This window comes from Callorhinus ursinus, unplaced genomic scaffold, assembly GCF_003265705.2.
Source record: "Callorhinus ursinus isolate GAN/ISIS: 27379988/994484 unplaced genomic scaffold, GSC_fseal_2.0 scaffold29, whole genome shotgun sequence".
NCBI classification, from domain to species: domain Eukaryota; kingdom Metazoa; phylum Chordata; class Mammalia; order Carnivora; family Otariidae; genus Callorhinus; species Callorhinus ursinus.
The window spans coordinates 14,512,393-14,530,146 of record NW_027397091.1 but is presented as its reverse complement, the minus strand read 5'-3'; the positions used below and the strand labels follow the sequence as shown (position 1 = coordinate 14,530,146).

Genomic DNA, 17,754 nt, shown 5'->3' with positions numbered 1-17,754 from the left:
CCCTATTGTCCCCATTTTAAAGAAGAGGAATCTGAAGCATAGGGATAAGGAGCTTCACTTAGGAGGCAGAATCGGAACTCAAACTCAGGTCTGCTGCTTCCAAACCCCTGCTCTTACCCATGACCCTTGACTATCATTTATTCCTGACTAACAGAAAAGTGCAGATAAAAAGCATAATGGTTAATTTTATGCGTCAACTTGGTGGGGCCAAGGGGTGCTCAGATATTTGGTCAAACATTATGCTGGATGTTTCTGTGTGGGCGTTTTGGATAAGAAAATTGGTGGCCTTTGGGTAAAGCAGAATGTCCCCTATAGTGTGGGTGGGCCTCGCCTAATCAGTGGAAGGCCTAACTAGCACAAAAAGAGTGACCTTCCTGAGCAAGAGAGAATTCTCCAGCAGATTGCCTTTGGACTTGAACTGGAACCCTGGCCTTCTGGGTCTCCAGCTTGCCAGCCCACCCTGCAGATTTTGGACTTGCCAGCCTCTATCATTGTGTGAGCCAATTAATTCTCTATAATAATCTCTTTCTCTCTCTCTTCATATCCTGTTGGTCCTGTTTCTCTGGAGGACCCTGACCGATACAAAAAGGAACTGAGTAACTGACCCGGTTTTCACTGGTTCTTTAGCTGACTCATTTGTTAGTACCATTGGCTCAAGTTTTCTGGTACAACATTGTCTGTTACTTTGCAACGTGATTTCTGTTGGTGGTTGCAAATCCTAACTGATCACCAAGCTCCTTTTCTTTTCTTCCCGGGATCCAGTTAAGCTCCACTTCCCAACCTCTATTGTACTGGCATGAGGCCATGTGACTGCATTATGCTAATGTGATGTGGGCACACGGGACATCTGCTGCTTCAGGACATAAAAACTGCCCGAGAGTGCTTCCCCTCCTGCAGTTTGATGTGGACAAGCGTGATAACTCTGGAAATGAGTGTCACAGATGGAAGAAGCCAATGACCCTGAATCGCTGCTTGGAGGGGAGCTGTTACACTAGGAATACATGGAGGAACTGGTAGGCGAATGATAAATAACTTTTATTGTGTTAAGCAGCTAAGATTTGGGGATGTATTTGTTACAGCTGCTGGAATAACCTGAACAAGTGAACTTTAATTTTATTCTTATTGAATATTAGTAGCTGCTGCTCGATATCTTTTCTGGAAGGAGAATTTCAAATAGTAAGTAAGTGAAATAAATGAATGTGAAGGGTGCCATAAATACTAAGGAGATGTTTGGGTGACCACAAGGATGTTGGGTGACAAGGATCAGAACAAGGCCATCCTTGAAGAATAGGAAAAAAAGTCTATCTTTTCTGATCTCTTATTCTCTATCCTTCACTCAGGTTTGTGTAGTGTGTGGGAGGGCCTTTGGGCATTGGCAGATTTAATGCACACTCTGAGGCTGGTGGGTTGAAGTGGTTCTGTTAACAGCATTCGGTCTGGTTGGCATTTTGGTGCTTCTATTTTAGGTCAGTTTATTATTATTATTTTAAAAATACCAACAAATTCAATGAATAACAGCGAATCTCATACTGCCACTATCCAGCTCTATCAAAGCCAAATGTTTTTCATACTTTAGATTTTCTTGTGGGTATACTATCATTTATTCAATCGGCCATCTATTGATAGACATTTGGTTGTTTTTATTCTTTTGTCCTGTGCATACATGTACAATTAATATTATGCCATATTTGATTAATTTTTTTTGTGAATCAGCTTAAAGGAAAATACAGGTATGTTTTTTTTCCCCAAACTGCTTAATATATCTCTAAAAAAAATGATAGTTATCCTAAATAACCACAAGGCCATTATCACACATAATATAATTAACAAAATGGTAGTTGGTTTTCAGGGAGCGCAGGAAGACAAAGCCATTGCTGTGATGGTAAGAGTGAAAACGAAGGGAGCAGCAGTGTGCAGAGAAAATAGGAAATTGATTCAAGAGACATTTAGGGAATGGGTGTTACTCAGCAAGATTTGGTGATATAATGAGCATTTCTAATGTCATTCTCTTAAGATACCTTCAATTTGCCCATAAGGGTAAATTAAATCTCTTTTGACCATATTCTTATTTTTATTCTAGTATAGACTATATATTTTTAAGTTTTAAAGCATATGTCTTGAGGAAAATTAACCCTTGAGGGAACAAAAAGACAGGTAGAATGAAGAACATGTACCCTATTTGTCATGGAGACTTTGGTCACACCAGAATATTAAATGGCAGAACAAATACATAGTACAGTTATGGTCTCCTGCCTAATCCCCACCTTCTTGAGCAAAGCAAAGTGCATATTTCTGTGCATTACTAGTTAAGACATCCTGGATATTCACATGATCAAAGGAGTCTGTAATTACAAGGGTACATTCCATGTATTTTCTATTGGCATAAATTTTTTTTATGGAAATGAATCTTTACCAATACAATCAAAGCCGTCCCTGAAGCCATACCTCTCTTTGCTTCCTCAGAAGTGACCACTGTACTAAGTTGATGCTTGGACTGCACGTGCATGTTTTCATACAATTACTTTACAATCAGCTATACATACTAAGCATATATGACACTACTTGCTTGTTTTCAAACTCTACATATAAATGTTTCATTGTATATAATCTCCTTAAAATTTGCATTTTTTGCTTGAATTTCTGAGCTTTATTCATAAATTCGTGTGCATTCATTTTTACCACTGTGTGGTGGTGTTGTGTAGTAGTCCATTTATAAATATGCTGCAGTTTACTTATTCATATTCCTAGTGATAGGCATTTAGGTTGTTTGCAATTTGCTTTCTATTACAAATAATTTGAAAAGAAGCATTCTTGTACGTTATTACCTTGTGCACATGTGTGACAGTTCCTCTGGGGTATGTATGTAAGTGTGAAAATAGGTTTTTGGATATATATTACCTCCTGCAGAGTGGGAGAGTGTCAACACTTATTATCATCAAACTTGACCATTTGTGCATATCCAAATGCTGTGAAATGGTATCTCATTGTTTCGTTTTGCAATTTCCTCATTGCTAGGAATGTTGAGCATCTTTTCATATGCGAATTAGCCCAGGTGTTCTGTTAATCATCTGTGTATAACTTTGGTCCATTTTTTTCTATTGAGTTATCTTTTTTCATTGATTTGTAGCTGTTCTTTATATATTTTGGATACTAACCCTTTTGGCTCACAAAACTTGCTGTATCTATCTTCAAGTCTGTGGCTTGTCTTTTAACTTTGTTTATTGTGATTTTGAACCAAAGTGTATAATTTTAACTTAGTTTTCTCAATCTTATCCCTTTCCTTGTGGTTTAGTGTCTTGTTTAAGAAATCCATCCCTAGCCCAGGATCATAAAGATGTTTTCTTACATTTTAATTCTAAAAGATTTATATACATTTAGGTCAAAATTCTCCTAGAATTCATTTATGATTGGTGTGTGGGGTGGTCACCTATTTTCCCCATATGCCTAACTAGCACTATTTGTTGACTATCATTACACCATTCTTTTTTCATTGTTTTTATTGCCACCTTGGTCGTTTATTAAGACGGCGGTCTGCTTTTGTATGGTGGTCTGTTTCTGGTTTTCTCTTCTGTTTCTTTGATCTTTTTTCCTCTCTTTATGTTTCACAGAAAAATACTGTTGAGACTTAAGTTGAATTTGCACTGAATAAACAGATTTACTTGATATCTTTATATTCTTCCATCTTCCCATCCAGGAAGTTAGAAGGCAGCTCCATTCACTCAGGACTTTTTTTATGTTTTCTAAATTTTATAATTTTCTCCTTAATGTTCTCATGTATCTTTTCTTAGATTTATAATTATTTCATTGGCTATGAAATGTGGCATGGTGTCAAATAAAAGAGATGATAGACAGCATTCTTATTTCACCCAGAACTGAAGAGAATGCCATCAAAGTTTCAGCATTAGAAATAATGTTTGTAAACTGGTGTTTACCAGAGGGCAGAGGGTGGGAAAAAATAGGTGAAGGGGATTAAGAGGTTCAAACTTACAATTATAAAATGGATAAATCATGTGCAGCATGGGGAATATAGTCAATAATACTGTAATGGTGTTTCACAGTAATGGATGGTGACTATACTTATCACAGTGTGCACAGCTTAATGTATGGAGTTTTTGAATCACTATATTGTGCACATGAAATTAATGTGGTATTGTTTGTCAACTACACTTCCCCCTCCCCACAAAAGAGAAGAATGTTTGCTGTAGGTTTTTAGTAAACAGTGTTATCTTCAATTCAATAATTACCTCTTCAACTGCACCCAGGCTAGATTTTACCACATTCATTGGGATTTCATTCCAAAGGCTATATTTCCCAATTGCAGTTGGTTCCTTGTCATAGTCATATTTATTTTTGCTTGTTCCCCCATCATTTATTTTTCTTTTTAAATGGATGTTATCCATGCACTTATCCCTCTAAGCAAACTAAACATAACTTACTTTAATGTCTTTTTCAAGACTCTCAAACCATAAGAGATTTTGAACTCTAGGAAACAAATAGGTTTCTTGGAGGGGAGTTTGATGGGGGGAGGGATAATTCAGTGTTGGGCATTAAGGAGGGCACTTGATGTAATGAACACTGGGTGTTATATGCAACTGTTGAATCACTAAATTCTACCTCTGAAACTAATTAAAAAAAAAGAAAAAAAGACTCCATAAAATTAATTTCACCTGATATAAATTCATGTCTTGATTTTTAAATTGTGTTTGATTTTTTTTTTCAGATATTTTGGAATGTTAGTTGTGGCTAATTTTGAGTTGGAGGGTTTTTTTTTTTTTTTCCCTCTTTCTCTTCCTTTGGGCTCCTTTCCTGGCTCTTGGTCCCATGGTTGTTTTAATGGACTCCTTAGTTCTATATCCCACAGCCAAGGTTTATAATGGTGTTTTAGGGCTCTGGATTGACAGAAATATTGGAGATAAGGTGGCTTCATTCAGCAAGCCAGCGGGCAACTTGGCCAGGTTCATGGACATGAGGCTCTAACCTCCAGTCTCCCTAGGTCTACAGATTCTTACACAACCAGAGCTCTATAGCAGTTAGCTACAGTCTTTTCAGCCATGTCTTTGGAGAAAGATACTTTAATATTAGATGTATTGGAGCTGAAATGCAGAGATCAATCATGTCTGCTGGCTCATACCCAATGCTCTCTCCAAGGTTAAGCCCAAAGGTTTGGATAGGGGAGCATGTACAGCTGCTTCTGGGGAAAACCCCGAGTCTGCTGGCAAGCATTCAGTACTTTCTGGAGAAGTGAAGAGGCTTTCCATCTTTCTAACACTAGATGCTAGGCCCTTTTCCACAGATCAAGCTTATTTCATGCATTTAAGCTATGTTTGGATATAACTCCTCTTTCCATCAGAGTGCAGAAACACAAGCACCAGATTCTGGCCAGAAAGTTTAACTTCGAGCTACTGTTTTCTAGTGTCTGTCAAAGGCTCGCATGAGAGATTGAATGGCTGAGAAAGATGGGTGAGGTCATCCATAGTTGGGTCTTCCATTGACTCCTTTGGCATAAACTCTCCTCATTTTCTAGCTAGTTGGAGAAACTTTGTCTTAGCTCCTGCAGACATCCCTTCACTGAATTTCACAATTATATTTGCCGCCATTTAGGGAATGTCTACCATGTATCATGTTTGGAAACAAGTACTCTGTATGCGTGTCTCTAGTCCCTCACACAAACCTTCTAGGTGGAGTTTCAGGCCCATTTTACAGATGGGGATAAGTACTCAGGGATCACTTAATCTACTCCGACCAATTAACACACTACATTTGTCCATCATAATCTGCTGTATTTTTCTCCCTTAAGGAAAGAATTATTGCTACCTGAGGGCCATAAAAATTCCCCATATGGCATGCATAACATTAGTTTCCAAGGTAGAAATGAGTACACCAACATACAGAGATTTCTTTTATAGTCTATATAATTCTCTCCATAACCCCCACCTCTGTGTTATATCTATTTCTTTTAGCTGAGGGGAAAAATTTAAATAATGAGCATTTGTCTAATTTCTTTAAAAAGCCACTGTGTGGTATTTCACCAGTGGCTCATAACAGCTCACAAAATTATACTATGTTGGAATTCACTGTGCTTTGGTTTGGGTAGAGAGACAGTTGATTGCAAGCAGCAGCGTTTGAGTTTGTATCGGCTTATGAGGTTGTCTTAAAGCTCACATGAGAGAAAAAGTTAAATTAGGTCTTTGAAAGAAGTTTGCATTTGATTAGCCAGGAGGTGATTTCAGAATTAGTTCATAAAGACAGGAGGGAAAGAAGTTTGTCTATTTCTAAACGATTGAGTGTCACCTGGGTAAAGCAACAGTTTCCATCAATGTGCAAATATCCAACCAGAAATGGCCGTTTTTCTCATAGGTTCTTTTTTGGCCTGTCGCATAGCGTTCTTCAGAATGAAATATGACTTCTAATAAGAAAAAAGTTGACCACTGAAAATCTTTCTTATTTGAAGGTTTAACTAATGCTATCAATCAAAGGAGCTCACGTAGAGCTCCGTGTCCCTCAGCATCTGTTTATCCTTCTTCCTCCCCTCGCCCCCATTTTGGTTGCTTGAGTAATAAATATCTTCCCCCTTCCTGAATTTATAGTAAACTCTTTGTGGCCAGGAATTGCCTCTAATCCAGAATCTCTTACTCTTTAGGGCTTATGAGAGAGAGTGTGTGGCAGGTTGTGATGCCCCATAAATTCTGCCGATATCAGGGATGACATTTCAGTGGTGAACGCCTGTCAAAGAAATGCTACGCAAGAGGGATTTATAGGGACAGCAGTACAGTAATGGAATACACATCTGCGATGCATCACCAAACATTGACCTAAAACTGAGCCAGGCTGGGAGATTATTGACAAAGCGTGGGCTGCAAACCTTGGAAGAAGCAGGCTGCTCTAAATCAGACAGGTGTCAAGGCCACTCAACACGTCGGTGTGGCTGAGGAGGTCTGCCGCCCATCCATCAACAAGCCAATCAATATGCATTGAGTGCCAGCAAGGAAAAACATGTAATGCTAGATCTCAACACCACACAGGAAATCAGTTATATCTGTTTTGCATATTCTTGTTGCTCATTAAATGTGGATTATTTTCTACCTTTTTACAAACTGGGTTACCCCTACTACTACTATATTATTATTTTGCTTGGCTGTCAGTATTTCTCTGATTGCAAGCTAGGAGGAAATTATACTCCTTTTACAAATTTCTCAACTGTGTTTCAAATATATCCTCGGAGCTCAGATACTGCAGGTAATTATTAAATGGTTTACAGTAGAATAAATACACTTGCTCTGCTTAAAAAGGAATAATCCTACAAAATCAAATTAAACACAGGGAAAGAAATTCTAATATACATATCCCCTAAAAGCAGTTCTGCATATGCATGAAATTTGCTTTCATAAACAGTCCTTGGCTGGGAGTTTTGAATATGTTCTTGAAAAAATGTGCACTCGGAGGAAAACCAGTTAACAGAAGTACAGAGGGGATGATAGGCTAGTTTAAAGTGTGAGGAGAGCCCAGGAGAAACACTCTGCAATTGAACTCAGTTTCCTGACCAGGAGAACACTTTGCTCACTTGCTGGAGAGTGCGGCTTAGTGCATTTTATTTTCTATTTTCCATGGCAATGCAAAGCCCATGATGGAGAGCCACTGCGTTTTCCTGCCCAGCAATTGCTTCTGAGTTCTAAGTTGCCTTTGAGGACACCTGCGCAGCAGGAATAGCAATAGCAGCAAGCTCGTTACTGGTCAACAACCATCAGCCCTTTATCGGAGTTTCGTAGCGTGCTGAAACTAGCATTTCTCGAGAGCCACTGGTCTGCTGAGCAGAGACGGGTGTCGGATTTGGCGCCCATGCCCAGAGGATAACACCTGAAGAAACCGGCATGCCTTGGTGGCTGCACAGCTGGCCTGAGGCTCATGCTGGATTGGCAGTAAGCACAGCTCCAGCCAAAGGCAGATGCTGGGCTCAGGACTCCGAAAGCCTCCGGGTAACCACCTTCCCTGGGTACAGTGGGAGAAGGGTCTTCATCTATGCCTCGGGCCCAGTTGTTGACCCAATCACAAAATTTCTCCTCTTTTCTCCTAGCAACATGTGTGAACCTTTCATGCACACCTCTTCCATGAAGCCTTCTTAGATTGCTGCCCATGTCCTTGTCTCTAACTCCCAGACCAGGTGTCCAGGCTACCTCCTGAACATGTCTGCACCTCCTGCCTTCCTTCCTTTACCTAAGTATACCCCTTAACTCCACCAGCAACCTTCATTCAAATCTTAGACCAAATGCCACCTCTTCAGGGAAGCCTCTCAGCTTCTCAAGCCAGAGATAATTTTGCACTTCTCCATGCATCTTTGTTACGAGGCAGTGCATGCAATGGCCCCCTCACTGGTGTCAAATCCTGTCTCCACCACTTATTAGCTGTGGGAACTTGCACAAGTTACTTAGCCTTTCTGTGCCTCCATTTTCAAAATGAGGATAATCCTGGTAATAGCTATTTCAAAGGGTTATTATGAGAATCAATTGAAGGGATACATGCAAAGCACTTAAAACAGTGCCTTGAACATAGCAATGGCTCAATAGGCATTAGTTCTCCTTGTGTTGTTTTAGCCCTGGCTGTGTTTAGCACTGTGGTGATTTGGGCATCTCTCTCTGTTCATAGGACATTTTGCAAGCTCCTCAGAAGCTTGCACACCAACACTAATAGTTTCATAAATACTTAACTAAATTACACCCTATGCTTTTTAAATGTACTTATTATGGAAAAAGTCAGAGATCTACAAAAGTAGAGTGGAATCTCATGTACCCATCCCATGCTTTAACAATTACCCATGACAATGTTATTTTCTGTATTTGCCCCCTCATTTTCCTTCCTCCTACCCCAGGCCCTACGTTATACTGAAGAAAACACCAGGCAAATATTTCACCCAGAGGGAATTTTTAATAAATGTATCCTACACTCATGGGAAGGATGCTATATTCAACGTCGCCTTGTGCCAAGAAGGAATTATCTCCAGGACAGACCCAACATTTTGGAACACAGATCCTCCCAGTGCTGTGGACTTGAACTTTGACCCACCTTCTTTCCAGAAGCATTGACAATAGTAATTATGTTTTGAGACGCTATGATTTGAATGGTACTGGATGGTACCATCCGGTCTTTGTAATAACAAACCATGGCGGATGAGGATCTTCAAGCATGACTTGATAATTGGGAAAATCCCATTTATAGGTCAAAGTGGGTCCTGTATCTTGCATCAGTGGCTTCCTAAGAGACCAGGATCATATGTGCCTGACTCATTAAACTGTGTCTCAGGCAATTGGATACTTAGGGATATTCACCACTGACAATGAAGAATTGTATTGCAGTAAGCCCTGATGAGTCCTTGTTAAAGGATTTTAGCCAGTTTCAAATTGAACTTTCAAGAGCAAGTTTGCAGATGAAAATACTTAAAATAGACTTCTCTGTTTTTTTTTTTCTTTCTTGTTTGTGTATTTAAAGAATATTCTTACAGCATATCCCGCAGGAAGACTTGCTCTAGGAGGTGGTGTTTGGGTTCAGAAAATGGGATGTGGTGGGGTAGGGCTGGAAACCATTGTTTTGGTGGTATTTTTGTGCCTGAATCAATCTGTAAAAGATTAATTTAGTATCTACTAGCTGCAGAGAGAAGGTAAGTGACACACCTATTGGTACTGCCCTGCTATCGTATGGATGATTGATAATCAGCCATGCTGAAACCAGGCACTCCCTCTTGGTCCTCCTCAGTACAATGTTCCAAACCACCATCACCAATTATGTCTCGCCCCTGGCTTAGTGACATCTATTTGGTAACTTCACATCCTTGTGTCTGGAAATGGTTTATTTGCTAAGGTATGTCAGGATCTAGGATTGTAAATCATGGAAGGTATGAGACGCTTCGTGTCAGAAGTTCTCAGACCTTTTTGATATATCCTCATCCCCTAAACACACTTCCAAACAATGCATGATAATTTAAAAGGAGCTTTGGAAGTTGATAAAAGAGTAAACTGTGCTATTGGACATCAGCAATGATCCTTTTAAAAATGTTGCAAATTCGTTTTGTTCTTCTTTATTCTTTTCTGTATTTTCTGTAATTGCCAAGCCCCCAACCCATGTGCACTTTCTGCACCCCAGACATACTCTGGTCAACTTGCTAATTGTAAGAATAGAGTCTAAACTGCCTGGTCCACTGGAGACCCATCCTTGGCCACCCACTGGCCGTCATGCTTTCTGTCTTTTATAATAAAAATGATGTTTATAAAAGAATGGTACAATCTGGATTTAGAAACATGTCTGCAGCTTGGGTTCAAGCGTTGGCTCTGACGCATACTAGTTGTTTGACCAGGAAGTCATGCCACCTTGTTTAGCCTATTTATTTCTGAACAGAGAATGGCAACATTTATTTTATCTACATGAGTTTGCCATGGGAAATAAAAGTGATGTCCACATATTGTTACACCATTAATTGAAGTTCATATGTTCTTATGAACTTGACCCAAGAACATCAACTAGGCTTAAAGCCTCGTTGAGTCTGAGGGAGCAAGTCATGCATATTTATTTCTTGATATTTTTTATAAGCAATCAACCATCTAGGCAAGAATTTTACTTAGAGAAGAAAGAGACTAAATATTTACATGTTTAGTAGCAGGAGAGGCTGAAGAAAAGTCACAACTTTGGTTGGACCATTGAGTAGTTTAACAGGATAGGATGCCAAGCAATACTTCAACCCTATGAGTTGATAATACTGTATTGTATATTTGGCTAAGAGACTAAATCTTAAAAGTCCTCATCCCAAGAAAAAATATTTTTTTATTACTATATATGGTGTCAGGTACTAAGTAGACTTAATGTAGTGATCATTTTGTAATATATGCAAATATCAAATCACTATGTTGTATACCTGAAATTAATATAATGTATCAATTGTATCTCAATTTAAAGAATACTTCAAACCTTTGCCAATAATACTTACTATTTAGTTGAAAGAAACTACATGAGCTCTTATAAGGTAACAGCAGAAACACTTTTCAAAAACATTTGGACACAGAGCGGAGAGGCACAATAGTTCTCTTCAACAGATAAGTGAAATGAGTGTGTTTTAAATCATCTTGTGGTGAGTTGAAAAGGATTTCTTATTATTTCTACTTTCTTTTATCTTTAATAAAGTGGCAAATAACTCCCAGTTCAAAAGAACAAAATAGTCAAAAGACAATTTTAGAGGAACATTGCCATATTTATAAAATCCAAGAATTTAGAGAATGTAGCTGTGAAGGAGAAAAATCACAATATAATTTAGTGAAGCACTGAGATTATTTTGCTGGTGATGCTCATGCTTTAAAAAGAGAGTCAGATAAAACCCCCAGGTCTAAAGTCAAAGACAGCCCACAAGGCCCAGTTTACCTGTTGAACCAGTCGTCTGTGTATCGAGGGTAAGGATAGGGGTCATTGCCGCTGAAGTCATAGCTGGCCTCGGCATTCTGAAAAACACAAGGTGTCTCATAAGTTTAATCAAGCCAGATGTAGACGCAAGAGAAAATGCTGCAAGACATGACTGTTTTATGTTTACAACCCTCCATGGAGTGCTGTGTTAACGTTCTGCTCTGGACCAGCCCTCACCAAATGGTGCCAGAGCTGGTGTGTCCTTGGATCTCTCTGTTCTCACTTTATCTCTTTCCAGGGTTCCTCATCCCGTTCTACTTCAGGCCCTCAAAGAACTAGCAAATTTGAGTCCTGTGCTCTCCAGGACTGTCTCCCATTTTAAGTTGAGTTACCACCTGTGGGTGGTAACTCCTGGAGTCCAGGACTTATGTTTCTTTGGATTGATGGTCAGAAGGTTTGAGATCTTATGTCACAAGTGAGGCAATTGCTGGAGTTTTCTTGCTTTATGCAGAAGGCTCACTTCCAGCTCTTGGCTTTGGACTGACATAGGCTTGTCTCCTTTAATAATTATGGGTGTGAAACCCCTGCCCAAGCCCCTAACATCGGCACAATATCAACTTGATTTACTCACTCAACAAATGTCAGTAAGAGTCTAACATATGCCAGAGACTTTTCCAAATATGGGAATACAGTAGTGACATCCCTGCCCTCATGTAATTTACAGCCCAGTTGGGGGGACAGACATCAATCAAATGATGAAACAAATAAGCAGACAATTACAAACTGGGAGTACTCTTATACCCTACGGTATTAAGTTCGAAGCTTAAATTCTATGCATCCAACACCTCCACCTTTTCCACTGAGAGTCCTTCACCCCCAGAAATCAATTCCATATCCACTTAAATTATTTTCCATTTTGGTCTTTAGTTGATCAACCTTTTATTTTGGTCCGTGATGGGAGATGATCTACCACCTTTTGGTGACTAATCTATCCCTTCCCACTGCCTTCTCTGTTTGCCTGGGGTGCTAAAAATGAGAATCCCATTTTTCTCTGTTTTGTTTTTGAGCTCTGCAGTAAAGCTCTGGAGGGTTTCTTGGTCCAGTATACAGTGAGCTGGGAAGCACTGGGTTAGATGTATATTCCAGTGTGGGCATTTCTTGATTCCATGGGTCCTGAGACATTTTTAAGAATTGTGCCCTTTCATGAGGTAAAACACTCTTTATAAACCTGATGTAGTAGTGACATAATGTTTTTAAGAGCACATTGATGAATTCCATTAGTTTGTGTTTCCATTTGTTGGATGACAAAGGGCAATTAGTCACCAGTAATTGTAGTAATCAGAATTATAATACTAATTTATTTAAATAAATGTTGTGTTTGGGATAGATGTCACTCTGAAATTAAAAAAATTTTTTCCCGAAGTGTTTATTTAAATTCCAGTTAATTAACATATAGTGCATTATAAGTTTCAGGTGTAGAATTTAGTGATTCATCACTTACATATAATACCCAGTGCTCATCACAACAAGTGCCTTCCTTAATGCCCATCACCCATTTAACCTATCTATAGTTACGAGTCTGTTTTTTGGTTTGCCTCTCTTTTCTTCCCCACTTTGTTAATCTGTTTTGTTTCTTGAATTCCACATATGGGTGAAATCATATGGTATTTGTCTTTCTCTGACTGACTTACTTCACTTAGCATAATACTCTCTAGCTCCATCCACATTGTTGCAAATGGCAAGATTTCATTCTTTTTTTATCACTGAATAATATTCCATTATATATATACTACATCTTCCTTATCTATTCATCTGTCCATGGACATTTGGGCTCTTTTCATAATTTGGCTACTGTTGATAATGCTGCTATAAACATCAGAGTGCATGTATCTCTTTGAATTAGTATTTTTGTATCCTTTGGGTAAATACCTAGTAGTACAATTGTGGGGTTGTAGGGTGGTTCTATGCTTAACTTTTTGAGATACCTCCATACTGTCTTCCAGATTGGCTGCACCAGTTTGCATTCCCACCAACAGTGTAAGAGGGTTCCCCTTTCTCTGCATCCTTGCAACATCTGTTGTTTCCTGAGTTGTTAATTCTAGCCATTCTGACCGAAGTGAGGTGATATCTCACTGTAGTTTTGATTTATATTTCCCTGATGATGAGTTATATTGAGCATCTTTTCATGTGTCTGTGAGCCATCTGTATGTCTTCTTTGGAAAAATGTCTAGTCACATCTTCTGCCCATTTTTTAATTGGATTATTCATCTTTGCGGTGTTGAGTCTTAGAAGTTCTTTATAGATTTTGGATACTAACCCTTTATCATATATGTCATTTGCAAATATCTTCTCCCATTCTGAAGGTTGCCTTTTAGTTTTGTTGTTTCCTTCACTGTACAGAAGCTTTTTATATCTTGATGAAGTTGCAATAGTCTACTTTTGCTTTTGCTTCCCTTGCCTCAGGAGACACATCTAGGAATAAGTTGCTACAGCTGATGACAAAAAGGTTGTTGCTTCTAGGATTTTGATGGATTCCTGTCTCACTTTTAGGTCTTTCATCTATATTGAATTTATTTCTGTGTATTTATTTAAGAATTTTGGGCCTTATTGAGGTATGACTGATATACTTCACAATGTAATGAGCTTGGGCATATGCATACACCGATGATCACATCACTACAACCAAGGTGCTAAAACATGTTCATCACCTCCCCACATTTCCTTGTGTTATTTTGTGTCTGTTATTTTTGATTTTGCCTTGGTGAGAACTTTTGACGTGAGAGCTATCCTTTTATCACTGTTTAAAGTGTATAATACCGTTTTGTTGGCTGTGTTGCAGAACACAGCTCTAGAACTTACTCATTAGCATAAGAGAAACTTCATACCCATCGAAAACCAATTCCTCATTTTCCACTTTCCCCTACCCCATTCAAAATTTGGACCAATCCTTGTATCTTCGGTGTTGAACAAGCTTATCCTTTATTCTAGAATCTAGGTCTTCCTTTAATACCTGGTCGTCAGAGAGGACATCTTTCTGTCTCCTCTGGCCGTAATTATTGGCTCTATATGATCTGCTCCTCCTTCTTCCCTTAGATCCCAAACTACTCTCATTTACCTTTTAAAAAAGTTTAATTCTCAATCTGGTCTATACTTCTTGTCTCTGGGAGACCCACTCAGATTTGGCATGTTTTTTGTTTTGTTTTCTTTTGTTTTTACTTTTCTTGAACTGTTTGGATTTCAGTTCTTTTGAGGGATACTATTTTGAAATAGTAACTATGTTCAGTTACCCTTAACCTTCTCTGAATTTTTGGGACAAGAACATTCTTAGGTAGATTTGGGGGATGGACTAGGGAGAGAAATCCAAGTTAATACTTGTTCTTTTGGGTTTCAAAGCTGAGGTTGAAACCTAAGCAATAGATTTGGAAGACTATTTGTTAAGCCTGGTTTGTTTCTCCATAGAAGGGAGAAAAAATCTCCTGGTCTAAGGCAAGTTGAATGGAAAATTCAACGAGTAGCTATTGTGGGATCCCCCGAAGGGTTGCAAAGTGCTACCTCTTTCTTCTGAGCTGTGTTCTGGAGTGGGATGGAAGTATGTTGGAATGTCCAACCTCGGAGCGGTCTGGGACTCATTTTATAGCAGGGGTATGTTGCTGCAGATCAGCAGTGGCTCTCGGGGGTGTCTTAGCTCAGAAACTTGGGGTGGCCCCACTCTGTATTCCTCTGACCATCAGTGTGGAGCAGCGGACAGCAGGAATATTCTGTGGGAGGCTGAGGGTGGTAAGAGTGTGACAGAGAGAACCAGCTGGCCTAGAAATTTCAGGGGTCAGGACACTGAGGATCCAGGGTTCAGGCAGGATCTGTATGGACTGACAACCAAGGCCAGTGGGAATGGGGGGTGCAGGAGTGGAATCTAGGGGTACAGACGATGAGACACAAACACCAGAAACCCTGCACCCTCTCCTAATGCTGTGCTGGTCCTTTGACGCTCAAGGACAATGCTGGAGACAGGAGGGTGGGGGCAACGCCTGAGTTAACGAAGGTCAAATTTCTGCCTTGACTGAGGGCAATTGGCGGGCAGATAGAAGTTAAATTCCATTAGAGAAAAGAAAAATTGGAATTTCTGCACCTCTGGGTTTGCTGCCTGATTGCACGGTTCACAAGCTTTTCACCCTGATTCACTTTGCTGGTTGATAATAATTGTCCATGGTCTGGGCTGAGGCCTCTGGGCTCCAACCTGATTCTGAAGAAAATCGCTTGCCCTAAGATGGGTGGGGGCTGGAGAGGGCACTGCACAGAGCTCACAGCAGAACTTGCCGCTGAGAGTCCAAGGAATTCTGGGACCACTTTTCTAAGAAGGGAAAGACCACGTCTTGTCTGGGGTCAAATTCGCCTTTGAGTGTTGAGATGGTTGGTGACTTACAAACTCTGTTCTGTTGTTTTTTAATTAATTTGATGACTAATGCTTAATTCCTTGTGTAACAGTCTACATTGAGTGTTACCAAAGGCAAACAGTGGTGCTTGTTTGGCTGTAAGTCTTTTGGCTAAAAATCAAATGGTTTATAGCAAGAAAGAACAGTGAGCAATTTTTTGTAAGCATTCTGTTTATCCTTTTATAGCCAAAACCGAATCTTTTATGGATTTGAATTACAATGTTGCCTTCCATAAAATTATTTGTGTAAGCAAATAAATTAAACAGGCCTTGAGTTATGCTGGAATTTTCTAAAATAGCCATTAAGGTGGACATTTAGGGGGAAGTGGTGTCTTTGTAAATTTAATGCTCTGGTCATCCCATGCTAAGCCTGTGGCTTGTTTTGGTTTGAATTCTTCCATAATTTTTTTGCAAATGCATTAGTCTATTTTCTAACTTTAGAAAATACTAGCTGTTTGGTGAACACAATTTAATCATTGATGATTCAGGATCAGGATTATTCAGAGTCATCACGAAGAACTTGATTTATCATTGTACCATCATGCAGAAAGTGAGAAGACTGGACTGAATCCAAACTGACCTCAGGGCTTCCTTGGAAGTTATTTCTGGAAGAAACTTCTGATAATGGCTCATTTCTCTTATAAGAGTTGAGTGCAGGAGGAAAAAAAAAAGCCCTCTGGTATTTAATAACTCTAAGGCTTAATTTCTGAATATTTGAATGCATAGTCAGAAATCAAGACTAGATTAGCCTGTAGAAAGGAACTTTAATGATTATGACTTTGGCTGTTGTTTGTACTGTGCACGTTTCCATCAGATGGCCTGCCTGCACACTAAGCTAGGAAAGGACAGGAACTTACTTATTCTCAAGAAATCTGCTGACTTCTTATGTTTGAGGTGCTGCCTTTGTGCAGCCCCCAAAGTCACAGACTGGCTAATGGCATGCGTCGGATGCCAGGGCTGGTCTCACCATGAAAGCTGGTGGTGAACACAGTGGCAACGATGCCCCTTGCTTTAACCCTCTCAGAGAAGCTTCTAAGACCCCTGAGACCAAACCTGTGTTTGGTACTGCCACTCTTCCCCCCACCCCCAAGTCTGGAATTTAATGCCTTTGGGATCCATGGACTTTTCTATACACAGTGAATGTGTCTATAGGCATCAGCTTGGAGTAGAGAAAAGGAGAGAGGCCTTCAAATCAAACAGATCTGGTTTCAAACCTAGGCTGTTTGGTCTTGGCAGTTTTTTTGTTTTCTGGAAACCACAGTTTCCTCATCTTTAAAATGCAGATGATAAAACTAAGTACTTGGTTGTTGTGAGGACAAAATGAAAGAATCAGTTTAAGCTGGCAAGTGCATTGCCCAACAGCGTGGGCATTCTCCCACCTCTGACTTCTTCTGTGTCCTTCACTTTCTTTGATCACCTACAGCAAGAGTCACAAAATATGGCATGTGCCAAATCTGGCCCTCTACTATTTTTGAAAATAAAGTTTTACTGGCACACAATCATGTCAATTTGTTTTATTGCCAATGATTGTTTCCACACTATAATAGCAGACTTGTGACAGGAGCCCACAAATCTTAAAATATTTACTACCTTTTAGAGAAAGAGTTTGCCAACCCTTCACTGTCATCCTAGGCCTCTCAGGTCTGTAGGTTGCCCTCTGAGAGCGTGAGGCCTACACTATAGTAGCTCACCCAATCCTTGTCTTCCTGGGGGCCTGCTCTGAGACATATCTGTTCCACGTCCAATTCCTTCTAGGTGGGCTGTAGCTGCTGAAAAGGAATCTGATATCAGCTAGCCTCACTACATTGCTAAGAGGTTGACCTTTACCTCTCTTGGGTCTCATGCCAATCCAAGGTGGGTCCTCAGGTGTGACTTTGGTCAGAAACTGACAGGGGCTCTCATGGAGGCAGAAGAGAGCATCCTGCTGGGATGGCGAGGAAGCCCCAACC

General features: G+C 39.7%; 1 protein-coding gene across 1 annotated transcript in view; it reads right to left on the bottom strand.

The window, feature by feature from the left end:
* The window catches only part of PCSK2 (proprotein convertase subtilisin/kexin type 2), a 286,652-nt gene that overhangs the window by 54,412 nt on the left and 214,486 nt on the right, over window positions 1-17,754 (bottom strand). The window contains exon 6 of the mRNA XM_025876932.2: window positions 11,398-11,474. Coding sequence (XP_025732717.1) covers window positions 11,398-11,474 — 77 coding nt within the window. The remainder of the gene's footprint in view (window positions 1-11,397; window positions 11,475-17,754) is intronic.